Source organism: Dromiciops gliroides, chromosome 2 (genome assembly GCF_019393635.1).
Source record: "Dromiciops gliroides isolate mDroGli1 chromosome 2, mDroGli1.pri, whole genome shotgun sequence".
NCBI classification, from domain to species: domain Eukaryota; kingdom Metazoa; phylum Chordata; class Mammalia; order Microbiotheria; family Microbiotheriidae; genus Dromiciops; species Dromiciops gliroides.
The window spans coordinates 435,987,262-436,006,920 of record NC_057862.1 but is presented as its reverse complement, the minus strand read 5'-3'; the positions used below and the strand labels follow the sequence as shown (position 1 = coordinate 436,006,920).

General features: G+C 41.4%; 2 protein-coding genes across 10 annotated transcripts in view; one reads left to right on the top strand and one right to left on the bottom strand.

Annotated features, from left to right (window-relative positions):
* The window catches only part of PNPLA7 (patatin like phospholipase domain containing 7), a 216,071-nt gene extending 200,020 nt beyond the window's left edge, over positions 1–16,051 (bottom strand). For 2 of the 7 annotated variants that reach the window (XM_043982287.1, XM_043982288.1), the window contains exons 1-7: positions 14,273–14,503; positions 14,072–14,106; positions 9,864–9,935; positions 9,496–9,583; positions 8,381–8,463; positions 5,985–6,076; positions 5,444–5,584 (exon numbers count right to left, since the gene is read on the bottom strand). In XM_043982287.1, the coding sequence (XP_043838222.1) occupies positions 5,444–5,584; positions 5,985–6,076; positions 8,381–8,463; positions 9,496–9,583; positions 9,864–9,935; positions 14,072–14,106; positions 14,273–14,321 (560 nt within the window). In that variant the 5' untranslated portion in view covers positions 14,322–14,503. Of the gene's footprint in view, positions 1–5,443; positions 5,585–5,984; positions 6,077–8,380; positions 8,464–9,495; positions 9,584–9,863; positions 9,936–14,071; positions 14,504–15,789; positions 15,888–15,946 lie in introns of those variants that run through there. The other 5 variants (XM_043982283.1, XM_043982289.1, XM_043982286.1 and 2 more) reach the window with 4 other exon arrangements.
* MRPL41 (mitochondrial ribosomal protein L41) lies at positions 15,867–17,377 on the top strand. 3 transcript variants are annotated; one of them, XM_043982291.1, is made up of 2 exons: positions 15,867–16,004; positions 16,940–17,377. In XM_043982291.1, the coding sequence occupies exon 2, from the start codon at positions 16,949–16,951 to the stop codon at positions 17,351–17,353; it is 405 nt and encodes a 134-aa protein (XP_043838226.1). In that variant the 5' UTR covers positions 15,867–16,004; positions 16,940–16,948; the 3' UTR covers positions 17,354–17,377. The 3 variants fall into 3 exon arrangements, with proteins under 3 accessions (XP_043838226.1, XP_043838227.1, XP_043838229.1); XM_043982292.1 differs by lacking the exon at positions 15,867–16,004 and adding an exon at positions 16,037–16,141; XM_043982294.1 differs by lacking the exon at positions 15,867–16,004 and adding an exon at positions 16,051–16,137.
* Positions 17,378–19,659: the final 2,282 nt, after the last annotated feature.

Genomic DNA, 19,659 nt, shown 5'->3' with positions numbered 1-19,659 from the left:
TTGTGTTTAGCTGCATTTTGATCTAGGTCTAAAATTGTATCAAAATACCCAATCCTAGGGGCAGCTAGGTGTCGCAGTGGATAGAGCACTGGCCCTGGATTTAGGAGGACCTGAGTTCAAATCCGGCCTCAGACACTTGACACTTAGTAGCTGTGTGACCCTGGGCAAGTCACTTAACCCCAACTGCCTCACACACACACACAAAATACCCAATCCTTTTGGTAATGACAATGGTTATTATTAGTAATAAAATTATAATGAGAGCATTTATATAATGCTTTAAAGTTTACAAAGTGTTTTTAAAATATCATTTCATTTTTGGCCTATTGCAAAAGACCAAAAAAGGCCCATTTCTTTCTCCATTGCTATCAAATATCTCTGCTAACATGATATGTCTTCCAATAGTTTACTAAGAAAATACCAGAGAATCAGCAAAGAAACTAAATGAGACAGTTAATAGCTTCAGTAAGGTAGAAGGATACACAAAAAAAACTATAGCATTTCTACATAGCAATTATAAAATCCAGGAGGAAATAATAGAGAGAGAAATCACATTCAAAATACCTACAAAATATCTAAAATACCTACAACCTCCTTTGAGGTTCACTTCATCCGTGTTTACTACTCTGTCCAAATTCTTATTTGCAATAATCTACAAAATGCATAAAATATCATGAAGCCAATTTATCAAGGCACACTTAAGACTTTTAGAAATACAATTATAAAACACTTTTGAAAGAAATAAAGAATGATTAATAATTGGAGAAATATTCATTGCTTATCATTGGGCCATGCCAATATATTAAAAATGATAGCATAGGGGCAGCTAGGTGGCTCAGTGGATAGAGCACCGGCCCTGGATTCAGAAGGACCTGAGTTCAAATCCGACCTCAGATACTTAACACTTACTAGCTGTGTGACCCTGGGCAAGTCACTTAACCCCAATTGCCTCACCCCCCCCCCAAAAAAAAATGGTAGCATCACTTAAATTAGTTTATAGATTTAGTATTATGCCAATCAAACTAAAAGGTAATACTTTATACAACTGAACAAAAGAAAAACAAAATTCATTTGGAGGAACAAAGATTTAGACTGTCAAGGCAAATAATGAAAAAAAGAACAGAAGGGAAATTGCACCTATAGACCTTAAACCATATTATAAAACAGTAATCATCCAAACTAGTAGGTACACGTTAAAAAATATGAAAGCAGACCAGTGGAACAGACAAGAAAAACAATAATCACAAATAATTGAGCATCTTAATAGGTAATGAAGGGATGTGAAGGAGGAAAATAATTCAGAACTCAAGATTTCTAAAAAATGAATGCTAAAATTAAATAAATAACAAATTAGAAAATTTTCAAAAGAAGAATTGTAAACCATTAACCATATTAAAAATTGTTCCAAATTACAGAGAAATACACATCAAAACAACTCAGATTTCACCTCGTATCCAGAAAACTGGCACAAATGATAAAAGATATAAATAGTAAATTCTGGAAAGAGTAAGGAAAGACAAACATGTTGATACACTGTTAGTGAAGCTATAAATCAGTTCAAACATTAGAGAAAATAATTTGGAATTATGTTCTTTACAATTTGACTAAGGGGCAGCCAGGTGGCACAGTGGATAGAGCACCTGCCCTGGATTCAGGAGGACCTGAGTTCAAATCCGGCCTCAGACACTTGACACTTACTAGCTGTATGACCCTGGACAAGTCACTTAACCCCAATTGCCTCACCAAAAAAAACACCACAAAAAAAACTGACTAAAATGTCCAAATCCTTTGACCTAAATCCCACACAGCCCAAAGAGATGTTAAGTAATAATTTATCCCTTATAAATATATTTTATATATGTGTATGTATTATATATGTGTGTGTGTGTCTGTCTGCCTGTCTGTCTATATATTTATCTATTTATCAATATCCCTCCCTTAGTTTCTAAGACAATACATACTCCTAATTCTGTTCCTGCCTTCCTAATTTTACTTCCCCTCTATCCTCTTCACTGGTCCCATGACACTCTGGGATGAGGCTCCCAAAGGTTCAGAATGTGATTTCAGGACAATCCCCTGGACTTAACAACCACCTTATTCTTTCTCTGATATCCAAGTCTAATTAACTATGAGAACCTAGCTATCTGGAAATCAGAAGTAGTGATGGTCCCCTCTGGATTCTGTGTTCAGTCTTCACAGGACCCTAAGAATCAGGTAGCCATTCTTCCATGCCCAACAAAGCTCTAAGCAAGGAAGAGGGAGAGGTGTACACCCTCCTCCTAACTTACTTCTAGACTATCCATTTGAAATCATTACTCAGCAATCTTTCCTCCTCTGAGGTTCACTCTATCCATGTTTATGACTCTTTCCAAACTTTTATGTGTAATAATCTACCAACTCCAGGTCATTATCTCTCCTTTCTCAAGGAGTTCAGTATCTGACTTTCTTTCCATCCCAAACCCCTGCCTTGTACTTAGGGACTTAAATATACACTTTGACGTCCTCTCAAATACTCTGGTCACCAAACTTCTAAATTCCTTTGACCTTCATCTTCACACCATCCCAGTGACACAAATGATGGTCATACCTTTAATCTCATCATGCACAACTGACCTACCTCCAAGATCGAGAAATCTGAAATTCCCCTCTCTAACTACAGCCTTTCAAATTTGGTAGCACCTGACAATGTGGACCACTCTTGCTACTAGATAAATATAGACCTTCCTTGGCTTCTAAGGCAATACATATTGTCCTAGCCTTCTATCCCTCCATTTCATGATTCCTATTCAACTATACCCTAATAGATACTTCTGGTACAATGGAAAGAGCCCTGTATTTGGAGTCAGGTGTTCAAACCCAAGCTTTGCCACTTATGACTTATAGGACCTTGAACAAATCATTTAACATCTCTGGGCACCAGTTTCCTTGCTTATAAAATGAAAAAGTTAGACTAGATAATGTTGATCTTAAAGCTCCCTCTTGTCCTATCACCACTCATGCCAAATCCAAGCCACCACCCATCTTCTTTGCTCCTACTCATGTCTTCCTAAAAGTTCTTAGAGAAAGTCATGCACCTCAGTCAGCCCATCAGGATGACATGCCAATCTTTGTATTCATCTCTGACTGACAATAATACTTTTCAGTCTATTCCAAACCTTCTTCTCTCTTATCAGCTTCCTCCATTGTTTACTTCCTCTTCCTTCTCAGCTGACAGACTCACCCTCTACTTTACCAAAAAAAAAAAAAAGGAGTTCATTGCAAGCTCCTTCTCTCCTTTATTCCACACCTCAAAACTCCTCTTCTTCACCCTACATTCTCTCTTACTCTGGGCATTCTTGCCAAAGCCAGTCTCTCCATTCGTGTTCTTAATCTCATTCCTCCCTGGCCCCCATCCCACCATCTCCTTGCTGTTTTGATCATCTCATCTCTCCGTCTGACTTCACTATTTTTGTCAGTGGCAGAATACTGTCTCCCATGTTGAAAACAGTGGGGTATCTTTTTTTCTTCCCTTTCCCATGCTATTTAAATATCCTTCAGTTACTAAATCTTATCAATTCCATCCCCACAACATCTGTCTAATGTGTCCCCTACTCTCTATTTCTATTGACACCACTCTAATACAGGCTCTCTTTACCACCCACCAAGACTATCACAATGGTCTCCAAACCATATTTCATACACTGTCAGAACAATGTTCCTTAGACATAGAGCTGGCCATGTCATTCTAATTATCAAAAAGTATCAATGACTCACCATGGACTACTGAGTAAAAGTCCAATTCCTCTGCCTAGAAAAATTGTGGAAGATCTCCACAATCTGGCACCTCCCTACATTTTCAGACTCATATCCCATACTATTCCTTGCCACATACTTCATTCTCTGGTAAAACTGGAGTGCTTTATTTCCCCAAAAAAATCCTACTCACTTTCCTTTGGTGATACTATATTTCCTATAGCTGGAATGTCCTCCTCCCTTTCATCTTTGCCTGTTGAATTCCTAGTCATCCTTTAAAGTCCAACTTAAATCTCATCTCCTCCCTGAAGCTTTACCTGATTTCTCCCTCACCTCTCTACCACTGGTAATGCTGTCTCCCTTTGGACCTCAAAAGGACTTAATTTGTATCTCTTTGATGCAGTTACATATTATTTTGTGAATGTTCAGTTGTTTTTCAGTTGCGTTCAACTCTTTGTGACCCCATTTAGGTTTCTCTTGGCAAAGATACTGATGTGGTTTGCCATTTCCTTCTCCAGCTCATTTTACAGATGAGGAAATTGAGGCCAATAGAGTTAAGTGACTTGCCCAGGGTCACACAGTTAGTGTGCCACTAGAAATAACAATGGATTTGGACTTGCATTCAAATCCTAGTGTTGACACTTGGGAATTCTCTGACCAGCCAACCTTCCTGAGACTCAGTTTCTTCATCTATAAAATGGGTATGATAATATCTTTAATAGCTACCTCACACGGTTGTTGGGAAGTTAAAATAAAATAATGTATATGTAACTAACTCTCTTTCCAGAGCCTGGCAAGAGCTGGGCCTTTGTTCTGAAGCTACTTTGACTGGAGGTGGCATTTGGGAAGATAACAAAACCACTGCCCTCCTCCTCCAAGAAGAAAGCTAAAGCAGAAGTTGTCTCTTCTCTTAAAGTCCACCAATAAGAAGCTCTTCCTGATCAACAGCCATTCCCTTTTTTTTTTTTTTTTTTGGTGAGGCAATTGGGGTTAAGTGACTTGCCCAGGGTCACACAACTACTAAGTATATAATGTCTGAGGCCAGATTTGAACTCAGGTCCTCCTGAATCCAGGGCCGGTGCTCTATCCACTGTGCCACCTAGCTGCCCCAAGCCATTCCCTTTCAACACAGCCTTACCCACATATCCATACATTCCCCACAGGAAAGTACAAGTGAACCAATCAGAAGCTTCTGGTTGCACATGCCCTTTATCAAGAGGCCAAAGCAAAATTCTTGATGGAGTGGCCATGGTGTAAGCTCCATAGGATGACACCCAAAGGCCCATCCCTAAGCATACTCTAATCTAAACCCATCCCCCTTTCCTGCTATATATGTAAAGTATTTTGTAACTTTAAAGTTTTTTTTAAAGTCAACTGGTATTATTATCATTATCAGTATCATTATTAATAATAGACTGTAAGGTCTATGAGAACAAGAGCTTGTCTCTTATCTAAACTTTGTACCTCCCCTAGTACTCCCTTACTTATCATAAGATTGTTGGGAGACTAAGATAACATATAAGTGTTATTTTGAATCAATTGATATTATTGTCCCTGATACTACTTATTTACTACTACTATTATCATTACCACCACTACCACCACTACTCTGTAAGGTCCATGAGAGTAGGAATGGTTCCCCTAGTGCATAATCTATATTCCCTCTCCATACACTAGGTGCTTAAAAAAAAAAAAACATTTTCTAAATTACCGGACATTTTTCAGCATGTATAAGACCTCAGACGGTAGGTGAGAATTTTTAACATCAAACTCAGTGAGATCAGCTTCCAGCAAGGAGGGTGGGGGCTCCTTTGGCTGCAAGGTGGGATAATCCTTCTTGAACCGTAGGATCCTACAAGGCAAAACAAACATACTCACTGAAGAAATGATCTAAGGTCCACAGATTTTGAAGAAATCATCCAAAAAAACCCAACCCTTAAACCATAACCATTTTATCTCCAGTGACATAGAAGGCAGCTTTCCAAATACCCAGGACAATTATAACTATCTGAGCACTACCAAGCTACTAGGCCTTTAGGAGCACAACTTCATTGTCATATTAGTCTGAGCTCTACAGAATTAGGAACCATATAAATTAGGAAAAAACACAGAATACCTTCCATAATGTTAGGTTGCCTGACCATGTGTATTAATCCTAACTACTGCTCCCTACCAACAATGACTTAACTATATCTGAAGCAGTCAGTTCCCTCTGGAGCCTATGTTCAATTATCTAACCCCCATCTCTGTACCTTTTAGCCAAAGATAGAACCTTGATTCTCTTCCTCATCCTCTGCCGGGGCACAGTGCTGTTCCCAACAAGACTGGTTGGTAGGGTACTCACCTAGAGAGGAAAAGGCATTCAACTGTGGCTACTTCTAAACAGAAGAAAATAAAAAACCTAAAAACAATTCATTCCCACAAACCAGAGAAAAGAAGAAAATGCTCAGGATTTCTCTCAGTTCCTTAGAAAGAGAGCTTAGCACAGATATACATTTCTTTACACATATATACAGTTGTATATAAGATAATTCATCTTTTTTTATTGTATATCATGTTATGGAAAAGCTTGTTTTATTCTATAAATTAAAAATAAAATAAATAAAAATTTAAACAGGAAAAAACATATCTAGTTCTTCCAAGGTTAATGTCACTAATGAAAGAGAATTTCTATTTTAAATTTTATTTTTCACAACAATTCTGTATCTATTCCATTTATACTGCTGTATCCTCACAGCAGCTAGGCAACACAGTGGATAGAGTGCAGGGCATGGAGTCAGGAGGTCCTGAGTTCAAATCTATCCTCAGATATGTACTAGCTATATTACCCTGGGCATGTCACTTAACCCTATTTGCTTTAGTTCCTCATCTATAAAATGAGCTGGAGTAGGAAATGGAAAACCACTGCAATTTCTTTGCCAAGAAAACCCCAAATGAGGTTACAGAGAACCGGACACGACTGAAATGACAAAACAACAATCCCTACATGACTATGTTTGAATGAGTGTTACCCAAACTTTCTGTAATAAAAAGTTAGCAAAACTTTTATTCTTGTTTCTGAAATAAAGTCATCTAAAGAGGGCTTAAATTTCACAATATACAACACCCATGAATGGGCAACCAGGTAAATGGTATTTATATATACATATGTCGCCTCTTAATTACTAATGCATACATATAAGAGATTGAAAAATATGAGGAGGAATTAACCATGAAAATAATTTCAGTGGCTCAGTACAGACAAACCACTAAATGATTTTTCTCAACATTTCCCAAGTCCCATAGCACTGCTGTGAAGTGAAGCAAAGACTACTGATATATTGACAGTCAAAAGAATAAGCTAATAGTAGAGGGAGGTATAAAATCAAGGACTTCTCCTGACCACAGTCCTTCCAGAATGTTAAGTTCCCAAAAAATGGAGGTCATCTCTAAAACCATTATTCCTGGTATGACACCTGTTTCAGTCAGGCAGCCCCACTGTCTACTATAGGATGATATTCTAAGCCCTAGCAGAAGGAAACCTATCTCAGGAACCATTAGAAGCAGGCAAAGACCACAGTGCCACCTGGGGAAAATTAAGAGCATTACTTTTGACAGGTGCTCACGAATAATTTGGCTTAATAGCCAACACTATGCTGTCCAATCAAGCTGTTCAGAGTATCCCATCCATTTCCCATCTTTAAATCTTCATGCACTTGCCAAAGGCTCCAAACCAAATGCCACATTTTTCCAATTCCTATCCATGACTGTTTCATAGTATATGGTTGCCAATTATTCTTCAGAACTGCTTTTGGGTGGAGGGTTAACATAGTACATAGCTATCTCTTGTCAAGAACAGCTAAGGTAGCATGAAAGGGAAATAATATACCCAACCAAGGAGTTGGGATGAGAATCTTTCAAGGAGGCTTAGAGCAGTAGTTCACTATTCCCTGTGCCTCTCCTTAGAGCTTCCCCCTTTCATATAAGGACAATCATAGGAACCTTGTTTTATGTAAACCTTATGAGCATTCCCTGGCCAATAAAACTACCTAGCTTTCGACCTCCAGTTGAGATCAAGAGAAGGACTGTAGCTGATAAGCACTTAATAAATACCTCCCAATTGATTGAATTGGAATGATTGGAATGATGCCACCTACAGGAGACTTGCTGTGGGAAAGCTCCACCATGAGGAAAATACCTCAGAGGCATTGTGGCTTTTCCTTGGCGTCAGGAAATGACGTTTGCTCACAGGTGCTGTCTATCAAGGCTACCAGCCAATCAACTTGAGGAGCCTCCTATTTTCTGAGAGGAGACAGGAAGGAGGAGAGGGAGCCAGCACGGAGAACTCTTGGGCTTTTGGGTTCCTGACTTGGTGGTGGTGGTGGCAGAGGACTTCACAGGAAATTTGAGGAAAGATAGGAATGCCAGGCTGTTGGAATTCTGTTCTCAATCTTTTTCTTTCTATTTTCCAATAAACCCTTAAAAACCTAAACTTGTTTTATCAGTGATTTTAGTCAGTTTCCCCCAAAACTGGGGGAACAGATTAGAATCCACATTTAGAATCTTAAATTACACAGAATCAAACTTAGTATAATTTCCTGGACCCCAATGCTCAAAGACAACTCAATTAGATTTACTTCATCACTCTATTTTATTGCTGCATACTTACCTTCCTCATGATCTTTCGGCCATAAAACATCACTTTGTCTCTTTTACGGAACCTGTACTGAGGAGACACTGAAAGTTGAGGTGCTGAAAAACAGACAAGGAAACAGGACAGCCATCACTGAGTCTCTAAAAACACTTTCCAATAAAGGCAAGAGATGGAAATGTCAAATGGTAGAGAGAAGTGGGATTCAGGTGCATAGAATGAATCTGACAAATGAAATATCCTGCTAGATTACAACTATCAGGAACCTTTTTTTTTCCTTTTCTTACTCATTATTCAGGTCCCAGAGAACACAGAAACTGTGAGCATAAGCTCCACTTCTTCATCTTAGCACTATTTTTGGTCCCTATAAATATTCAGAAAAAAGTATGTCGTTATAACTAGTTGAACTCCTCCTCTAAATTACACAGACGGGGGCAGCTAGGTGATGCAGTGTATAAAGCACCAGCCCTGGATTCAGGAGGACCTGAGTTCAAATCCGGCCTCAGACCCTTGACACTTACTATAGCTGTGTGACCTTGGGCAAGTCACTTAACCCTCATTGCCCCGCCAAAAAAAAATTTAAATTAATAAATTACACAGACAGATCAGTACCACAAATCATTACATGGAGAACAAGAAACTGTTAGGGTCCAAAAAAAAAAAGGGGGGGGCAGCTAGGTGGCGCAGTGGATGGAGCACCAGCCCTGGAGTCAGGAGGACCTGGGTTCAGATCTGGCCTCAGACACTTGACACTTACTAGCTGTGTGACCCTGGGCAAGTCACTTAACCCCAATTGCCTCACCAGAAAAAAAAAAAGAAACTGTTAAGGTCAATCTAACATCATTGTATCATATATCATAAGGTACATAACTATAAATCAAACTCTTCTTTATCTCAGGAAAAAGGCTCTATTTTGGTACATTCTTTCTTCCCCTTTGCCAAGAAGTCAGAGTTGGAGTCAGAAATGTCTGCCCTGGTTGTCTTTCCAAGTAAGGCCTTAATTCAGACAGGCCACTATATTCTACCTTACAGACAACGTGAGCCTCAGAGCCATGTATAATGGACAAAGACAAGGGTGTCCTTCTCTCTTATCTTCACCTTCTATGGATCAAAAGCAAACACCAGATACTTACGATACCACTTCATCTTCTTGTAAACAAAGTAGATGACAATGCCAAGGAAAAGCAGTGCTAAAATAGCTCCAATGATGATTCCTCTTATCTGGATATATTAGTTAAAAAACAAAGCAGGATTGTCAATAAGAAGTTAACAATCATCCTAGGCTTTCTCTGGCAGCAAAACCCAACCACCCTGAAATCCTAGCTGATCACATTTCCCTGAATTTCAGCTGATAGGGAAGGAAAGAAAAACAAAGAACAGAGAGGAGAGAGAGGTATCAAAACACAAGTAAAGATCTAGTATCAACAGCTGACCAGACAAAATTCATTGCTCTTAACTCACAACCAGAGGAAAGTTCCCTCTGTCCAAATATAGTGTTTACCATATTTGAGTGCTTATGATATTCCACTAACTGCATAATCCAGGAGTACGAGGTGGTCGTCAAAGACAAGATCTAGAGGAGAGAACACAACACAGCAAGTGAGGAGAAAAGAGCCAGAGAATAGTCAAAGGCCTCTGCCCTCCCGTTATATAACTCTGCAGAAATCTTCTTGCTCAATACATGGCAGGAGAAAATGAGAGCAGCATTAGAAGTCAATGAGGTAGGGGGCAGCTAGGTGGCGCAGTGTATAACGCACCGGCCCTGGATTCAGAAGGACCTGAGTTCAAATCCGGCCTTGGACACTTGACACTAGCTGTGTGACCCTGGGCAAGTCACTCAACCCTCACTGCCCCACAAAAAATAATAATAATGAAAAATGTTGGAGAAGCTGTGGGAAAATTGGAATACTAATACATTGTTGGTGGAGTTAGTGAACTGATCAAACCATTCTGGAGAGCAATTTGGAACTATGCCCAAAGAGCTATGGGGCTGTGCATAGTCTTTGACCCAGTAATACCACTACTGGATCTGTATCCCAAAGAGATTATAAAAAAATGAAAAGGACCTACAAGTACAAAAACATTTATAGTAGCTCTCTTTGTGGTGGCAAAAAATTGGAAACTGAGGGGATGCCCATCAATTGGGGAATGGCTGAACAAGTTGTGGTATATAAATGTAATGGAATACTATTGTGCTATAAGAAATGCTGAACCTGGAAGGCCTTATGTGGACTGATGCTGAGTGAGGTGAGCAGAACCAGGAGAACATTGTACACAGTAAGAGCAACATTGTAAGATGATCAACTGTGATAGACTTGGTTCTTCTCAACAATACAATGATCCAAGACAATTCCAAAGCACTCATGATGCAAAATGCTCTCCACATCCAGAAAAAAGAACTGTGGATTCTGAATGCAGGTTGAACCAAACTGTTTCAACTTTTTTTTGTTTTTGTTTCTTTTTTGAGATTTTTCCCTTTTGTTCTGATTCTTCTTTCACAACATGACTAATTAAGAAATGTTTAATGTGATTGTACATATATAATCTATATTAGATTGCTTTCTTTCTTGGGGAGGGGGGAGGGAAGGGAGGGAGGAAGAAAATTTGGAACTCAAAATCTTATGAAAACAAATGTTGAAAAATATCTTTATATGTAACTGGAAAATAATAAAATGCTTTTAAGATTGAAAAGATTGAAAAAAAGTCAATGAGAAAGAAGAAAGCTTCCATAAGTCAATGACATGAATGATTTAAACACACATATAGTTCTCAGACTTCACATAGCAGTTTGTACCTCTAGTGCATTTATTTTGTAACACTGTATATTACACTTACTTGTGTTTCTTTCTTATTCCCCTCTATTTAACTATAAGTTCCAAGAGGGTGGGAAATCTACAATTTCTATACACCCTTAGTGTATACTAAGTACTTAAATGTTAGCTTCAAAAATATTTAAATTTTTGGTTAGTTATTTTTTTTAACCTAACGTTTTCTAGATTGGACACTATTCCCTCATGATGCCAACTATTTCAACTATTTCAACTACTAAAATCCCATCTCATATAGAGGTAAGATTTAAGCAGTATTCCTCCTATTCAGAACAGATATTTGTGCCTCCTAAATACATATAGTATCTATGCTTTCAGACTCTATAAACTATCCATGTCTAGGTTTGACTTCCAATATCCATCTAGTGGAAAAAGCCCTATTCAATCACAAGATAAGCTGAGGAAAGGGAAATCCAGAATAATTTAAACATCCTATTTGCGATCAGAAGCCAGATTAGAGGAAGAAAAAGTTGTAGGAATGGGACTGATGATTTCAGGTTCATGCTATAATCTGGTTGATCAGAAAAGAGACAAACAAAATCTCATATTCGCGATATTTCTTTCTCAATTCTAACCACAAATAAATAAAATAAAGACTAACCACAAGTAAATTCCAATATTAAAGGCTAGCAAATGACATGTCTAAAGTGGTGAGACAGAGTGAGACTTCATGAAAAAGGAAAGTCACCAGAAAGAGGTCCCAAATGCTACAGCAAAGTTCCTGCTCTAAATGCCTACCTCCAGCCCCCCCAATCACTACCATAAGTAACACAATGAAATGAATATGAGTTAGTCAGAAGCTGCAGGTTCTTATTCCTGGCCTACAATGTGACTTTGGGCTGTCACTTATGCCCGTTTTGTGTTTTGGTGTCTCCCGAAAAAGTCATAATATATCCACTTAATCATAAATAAAATGAGTTGATAATTGATTAGTGAATTTTGAAAATGTAAGAGTACATAAATACAAGTCATCTTATATTTTAAACCAAGTGGTGGGATATGGCAACCTTTTGTAGGACTCTTCAAAAAACCAGAGTAAGCCACCCGAATTCTGAGAATATAAAATACCAATTAACAAGCCAAACAAACAAACAAACAAAGGTGGAAATAGAGAAGTACTACAGGTATTTGTTATTCTCTGGTATCCAGAAGATGAGGCTAAAAGTACAAGGCAGAGCCCTAAATTTTTTAGAAAGTACAAAAAGATAGTACTAGACACAGTTGATAGGGGCACAAAGCTGATCAGAAAATGTTGAAGGTAACACAACTTCCAGAAGTAGAAGGATCAGGAGGCCAGAAAGCCAGAAAAGTGTGAAAAATGTTCAGGTCTCAGGTAAGCATGCACAAATATGCACACTGTTGGGCTCCTTCCTCTTCCTTTACCCTATTCCAAACTCTGCCTTCACCTTTAAAGGCAAGGGCTGCCTGCCTCAGTTTCTCCACTGTACAATGGGGATAACAACACCTACTTCCCAGGGTTGCTGGGATGAGATAATAACTGTAAAGCGCTTAGCACAGAGAAGCACCATATAAATGTTAATTATTATGGTTGCTATTGTTATTATTATTATTCCCCCCCCCCAAAAAAAAACAACAAACAACAGGATAGAGTCAAAAGGCACCAGGAGTTAGGGTGAAGAATGACAGGAAGTAGGAACGTTAGTCCTTTCAAGTCTCTCAGTTGACCGAGTTCAGGGATCCTTTCAGCTTTTAGAGACAATAGCTGCTGCCCCGCCCCCCCTCCTCCCTCCACCCTGCAATGCTTTCACAGCTGAGAATCTATCAAAAAGCCAGCAAGAGATGCAGCGAAGGATTTATTGCCTACAGACTAGGGGAGAACAAAGAGCACTGCAGGGCATAATGTCCTAGGGAGGAAGAGGAACCAGACCCGAGACTTCTCTAGTAAAGGGAACTCCTAGGTGAGAGCTCTAGCAACGCAGGTCAACACCTCAGCAATTAATAGTCTCTAAGAGTTGCTTGGGGCATTGAGAGGTCAAGTGACTTGCCCAGAGTCACATGGTCCTTTCGTATCAGTGTCCCTAATGCACCAGGGAGAGTTCCTAGAAAATATAAAAACCCTACCATCATCAAGATGAATAAGGGAGGGTCTAAGAAAACCCAAGCTTCGAACAAATACAGGATTCAGGCTAGAGAGAACACAGGCTTTAATTTTCTTCCTCCACTGTGTGGTGGCTACAATGGACCAACAGTCTCAAGAATAGATCTGACAAGGCTGCAAAGAAGGTATCCACTATCACAAGAGAGCTCTGCTTTAATGAACAAGCCTGACTATGGCCCAACACCTAACATCCCTCACTCCTGCACAGGTCGGATATTGGAATCTTCTATTTAGAATTAACAGGAACATCAGAGATCATTAGAGTCCGTTCCCCTCACTTTACAGAAGAGAAAAACTAAGACCAAACAGGTTAAGTGATTTATGCACACAATGGAGGGTAAAGGTTTAGGATAAAGGGAACTTTACAGAAAGCTCTTAGCTGTACATGCTGTGTGAAGCATAAAAACAAGTTTTGCCTCCGCAAGTACAGGCCAACATAAGGATACTACACACACACACACACACACACACACACACACACACCCAATACAAGATTCCAAGAAAGTAAACCCTAACAGAAAGTTCCTTTCTACTTTCCAGAAATGACCCGAAAAAGGGACTATTATAGATCTGACTTGTCAACCCTAGGCTTGTCACTTCCCCTTTGTGAGCCTCAGTTTTCTCATGTAAAAATGAGAAAAAATACTTGCACTACCTCCTTCAGAGTGGCTGAAAAGAAAGCACTTTGTAAATGTTAAGATGCCTTTAATAATTCAAAGGCAAGTTGTTATCATTACTGCTGAGTTCTCCTGGTATACATACCTTTGTGTAGGATTTATTCAATTCCTTCTCCATGGCTAAAAATAAAACAAACAAAATGGAATGAAGAAAGTACAGCCTGGTTCTGCCAAAGACCAACTATTCAAATAACTAATGTTTAACTCAGCAGAGTCACAGTTTTTAATTCTGTTTACATGTCCAATTTCTAAGTCAAATTAAGTTTTCTGTTGACAGAAAAATTACTCTTTGAAGACTCCATTCCCATGAAAAGAAGCTGTCCCCACGGAAGCATCTGCTGTTCCAAAGTCTCAATCAGTAAACAACAGTCACATGGTTAATGGGCTCTCCAGCCAAAAGTTCCCACTATTGACAGCCAAGCAGGGACAAACTGTTGTTAAGGAGTAGCCAAGAAGAAAAAGGCTTCCTTTTACTCTAGATACTTGTTACAGCCATTGCTACAGCTACAGTTACAGCTACAGCTGCAGTCAGTCCCATCTAACTTTCAAACACTCCAGACTCTACTTGGGCATTTCCCAGGATCTGCTAGGGGGAAGAGGAGGAATCAAAGGGGAATAGAAAAGGAAGGAGGGGTAATTTAAGAGGAACAGAGAGAATGTACTGCTTCTTCTGAGAACTGTTTACCGGTTTGGCATACATGGGAACTACGTGACCTACACGTGGAAGTCATCTAACCTGGGCTAAAACCCAAAGAATCAGGGCTTAGTCACCACTCTGGCATCTATTCTTCACCCCCGAGTTGGGAGTCACTGCCTGTCCACTGTCTTTGCTTTGGGAAGTCCTAACCAGGCTCCCATGGGTTGGCCTTAGAATATTAGGCTATGCCAAGAGTACCATAAGCTCACCAGTGTCAGTTAAGAAAGGGGAAAGATTGATTCTGAAATCACTCCTGGAATATGGGGAGGAAAAGGGGGGGGGGTGAAAGAATTCGGATGGGGGAAAACTATGAGAGGGGGAGAGAGACACGATGGAAAGTAGGGGGCAATGAAGACCATCACTGGACAGAAAAGCAGGTGCAGGAATATAAGGGCAGTTGGGGAACACTTGTATGAGGGGAAAGAAGGTGAAATTATGAAGATGGATTGTGGGAAGTGTCACCAGAAGCAGGATAGAGAAACTTAGAACAGGGTGAACAGTCACTGGGAGACCTTGGGGGATGTTGCTGGGGAAGATCGGGCAGAGTTGCGGGAAGTGGGGAATGTCCCGGGACAAGGACAATGACAATGACGACATGGGGTGTAGGAGCAGAGGGGAGAACAGTGGGAAATGTCATTGGGAGCAGCAGAGTGTCCGGGCGGAGTGTGGCAGCTGTTAGGGAATATCCCTGGAGGTAGGACAGAAGACAGAACTGGGGCTGGAGTGTCACCGGACGAAAAGATCGGAAAACACGAGGGGGAGTCAGGGAAGAGTGGAAAGCGTCACTGGGGGAGATACAGGAGGAAATGTGACAAGGGGGGCAGACGGGGTTGGGGGAGCCCTGGGGTAAGGGGGGCAGCGCTTGACGTCACTGGGGGGCTCGGAGGGACAGCAGGGAGTCAGCGGGGAGGGAAGAGGGGGCACTGGGGTGAGTTGGGACGGACACCGACGGAGAGGTCACGGGGAGGGCTTTTCCGAGTGACTGTGGGTCTGAACTCCCGATTCCCGCTCACACAGGGGCCCAGCCTGGTGTCTGGTCTCGACTCCCCGAGGGGCGTGGCCGAAGGACGACGTCAGTGGTCCACTCGGCATGAACCCCAACTCACCGGCCAGCATGGCACCGGCCATCGCCCAACCTCAGCCGCTCCCGCTCCAACTCCGGAGCCGGGATTTCCCTTCCTCCCACGACACCCGTTCTCTCCCCTGGGACTCGCCCTCTCTGAAGGACGAGGCTCCGCATTGGTTGAGGTGCCTGCGACCAACCAGAGCGAGTTTTGTTCCGACGTCCGAGATCCTTGCGGCGGGAGCGTGAGCGGCCGAGGTGAGGGGGCGCGGGTATGCGGGACGCTGAGCGTGTGGGCTCGGCTGTGTGGCCTGGGGTCCGGGAGGTGAAGAACAACACTGTCGGGGGCGGGGGGGCTGGAAGTTCCCCGGGCCAGGGCGCGGAGCTCTGGGTTGGTAAGCCTTGCGGTCTGTCTCGTAAAAAGCCCTCGGTGACCTGCGGAGGGCGGAGGCGGCGGGCTTCCCGATGCTCCTCCTCCCGCCTCTGTCTGGCAGCCCTCCGGGCTACTCGTCATGTAACTCCTGTGCTGCGGTTGGTCTGTTAGCCCCAGTCGATCTGCATTTATCTATTAAGTGCCTGCTGTGTGCCAGTCAGGTAGTGTGGCCAGCGAGGTGGCGCACTGGATAGAGGCCTGGACCTGGAGTCAGGAAGATCCATCTTCCTTCAAATCCGGCCTCAGACGCTTACTAGCTGTGTGATCCTGGGCAAGTCACCTAACCCTGTTTGCCTCAGTTTCCTAATCTGTAAAGAGTTGGAGAGGAAATGGCAAACCACTCTAGTATCTTTGCCAAGAAAACCCCAAAGGGGTCACAAAGAGTCGGGGACACAACTGAAAACGACTAAACAATGTGTGGCAGGAATTGTGGTAAAACGCAGGACGCGAAGGTCGGACCAGATACGTTCTAGACCCTGTCTTGCCCTAGGGCTCTGCATGTAGTAGGTGAACGACCCTTTATCTGTGCTTGGCTTGGTAGCTTTCTTCTATTCTGCCCAAACAAGGTTGTTTCCTCAGAAGCTGGCAGTAGCTACCTAAGAAAAGGTATCCAGGGAAGTGCCTTCGCTGCATGTTTAGTCAGCATGACTGCCTGCCTGCCCAGGAGCAGCCTAGGCAAGGGACACACATGCAGTGTGGCGACCCGAGGCCCAATATCAGTTCTAGAGTTAACCCTCACTATTTCTCTCTCACCCCATAGATACATAATATGGGCCTCCTCTCAGCTCTGACTCGAGGCTTAGTCCGAGGGGCAGACAGAATGAGCAAATGGACAAGCAAGCGTGGCCCCCGCACCTTCTACAAAGGTCGAGGAGCCAAGTTTACGGGCTTCTCCTCCAGTGGGAGGTTTGTAAAGGTGAAAGAAATGGTGCCGGAGTTTGTGGTTCCAGATTTGACAGGCTTCAAACTCAAGCCGTATGTGTCCTATCGAGCTCCAGCTGGCACAGATGAGCCTCTGACAGCCAAGCAGCTCTTTATGGAAGCTGTAGCACCTTCGATTGAAAAGGACTTTAAAGAAGGAACTTTTGACCCTAAAAACTTGGAAAAGTATGGCTTTGAGCCCACCCAAGAAGGCAAGCTCTTCCAGCTGTATCCTAAAAACTATGTGCAATAAGAATAAAGAACCGTCAGCAAGTAATCATTCTTTCTTCTATGTATTGCAAACAGCCTTTGAACAAGCCTTGTACAGCTAATTAAGAGTAGAGGGAGGGCGGCTAGGTGGCAGTGGATAAAGCACCGGCCCTGGATTCAGGAGTACCTGAGTTCAAATCCGGCTTCAGACACATAACACTTACTAGCTGTGTGACCCTGGGCAAGTCACTTAACCCCAATTGCCTCACTAAAAACAAACAAACAACAAAAAAAAAAAAGAGTAGAGGGTGGAGGCATTTTCCTCATCCCATCTTTATTAAAGAGAAGTTTTATTCCATTTTTAATTTTGTGGTCATCAGGTTATCCTGATAATTAAGGCTACATAGGCAGCATTATTCAATTCAATAAGTATTAAGTTCCTACTCTGTGCAAGGCACAGTGCTAATGGATACAAAACCAGAAAAAGAAAATCCCTGCCCTTAAGGAGCTTACAATCTAATGGGGGAAAACTATACAAGGGAGGGAAGACCAGAGGGGGTAAGACTGTAGAGGCTAAACTAGGGGAAATTGGACAGCTATCTGGAAAATTCTGAACTTTCTATAAAGAAAGGCTTTGGGAAGAATTTATTGCTCCACCCTCCAGCTCTCAAATCAAAGGGGAGAGGCAACTGAGGTGGTAGCTGAGTATCAAAAGTTAAACCAATCTTTATATGATGAGATTTTAGGTACTGGCTTATCTTGAGGGAGTGTTTCCTGATGTTGAACCAAGCTGAACTGCTGGTGGAAAATGGAAAGAGGAATCCTCATACCTAAAGGTGTATATCAGAATGGGCTAATAAAGCCATATCTAATCACCAAGCTGTTACATAGTTTCCATTTGCTGAGAAACTGGAAGAAAATCATTCCAGGGGCAGCTAGATGGCACAGTGGATAAAGCACCGGCTTTGGATTCAGGAGGACCTGAGTTTAAATTCGACCTCAGACATGATACTAGCTGTGTGACCCTGGGCAAGTCACTTAACCCTCATTGCCCCGAAAAAAAAGGAAAAAAGAAAAATCATTCCAGAAAATCAGCACTTAGCAAGAGAGCATATCCCCCCCCAAAAAAATAAAATTGTCTCCTACTAAATTTTTTAATCAGATGAGATAATGTAATTGCTTCTTGGATTTGTGGGTTGTAGGGGGAAACCCAATGTGCTTTTATCCTACATAAATGGTACAGAATGTACACAGGTTTTGCAGGACTCAAGCCTTTAAATCCACTTGACAATAGCAAAGTTTACAAAGGAAGAATGAGAATATTATGTGACTGGATAAATATGCTTAATAGTGGTAGATTTGGCTAGAGAAAATATTTAATAATGTAACCAGGTGACACTTCTTTAAAAATAGGCCTGGACTCAAAACATCCTAGGGTGTTTTTTAGGAGAGAGGCAGTTCTCCAATTTTAACACTTCATAGAAAGATGCTTCCCTGTCCTTAGACCCTAGATTTTAATTTGTTGCTATCTAAAATAAGTCTCTCGGGCAGCTAGGTGGCGCAGTGGATAAAGCACTGGCCCTGGATTCAGGAGTACCTGAGTTCAAATCCAGTCTCAGACACTTACCAGCTGTGTGACCCTGGGCAAGTCACTTAACCCCAATTGCCTCATTAAAAAAAAAAAAAAAGATTCAATTCAAATAAAATAAGTCTCTCATAGTTTGGAACATTATATTCTTTGCCAAAGGTACTACTTTGGATATCAATTGATCAAAGATATATGATTTCCTGGGTATGGGAACTACTAATTCAGATGCCACAACCCATTTATAACTTATATAGAGTTGCCCGAGGCTCAAAGAGGTTAGATAATTTCCTTGTCACACAGCCAGGATAACAGGCATGGTATGTACCCGGGCATTTCTGTTTTTATCTAAAATGAAACTAAAGCAAGTTAACAAGCATTTATTAGGCATTTTATATGTGCCATGCACTGAGCTAAATACTGGAAATACAAAGAAAGGTAAAAGAATCTGATCTAAAGAAGCTCACAGTCTAATGGGAGTGGAAACCTGCAAACAATTATGTACCAACAGACGTGTTGAGGATATGTTGGAGATAATCAGAAGGCAGGCCACTAGCATTAAGGGAGACTAGGAAGACTTCTCATAGAAGATTGGATCTTAGCTAGGACTTGAAGGAAGTCAGGAGGTAGAGACAAAAGGGAGAAAATTTCAGGCATGGAGGACAGCCAGTGAAAATGCATTCAGGAGAGAGAGTGTCTTATTCAGAGAAGACCAAGAAAGCCAGTATCACTGGATCATAGAGCAAGTAGAAGGGAGTGAGATA

Bases quoted from the DNA above. Each gene is read 5' to 3' on its own strand.
- MRPL41 (XM_043982291.1), top strand. From the start codon at position 16,949: ATGGGCCTCCTCTCAGCTCTGACTCGAGGCTTAGTCCGAGGGGCAGAC.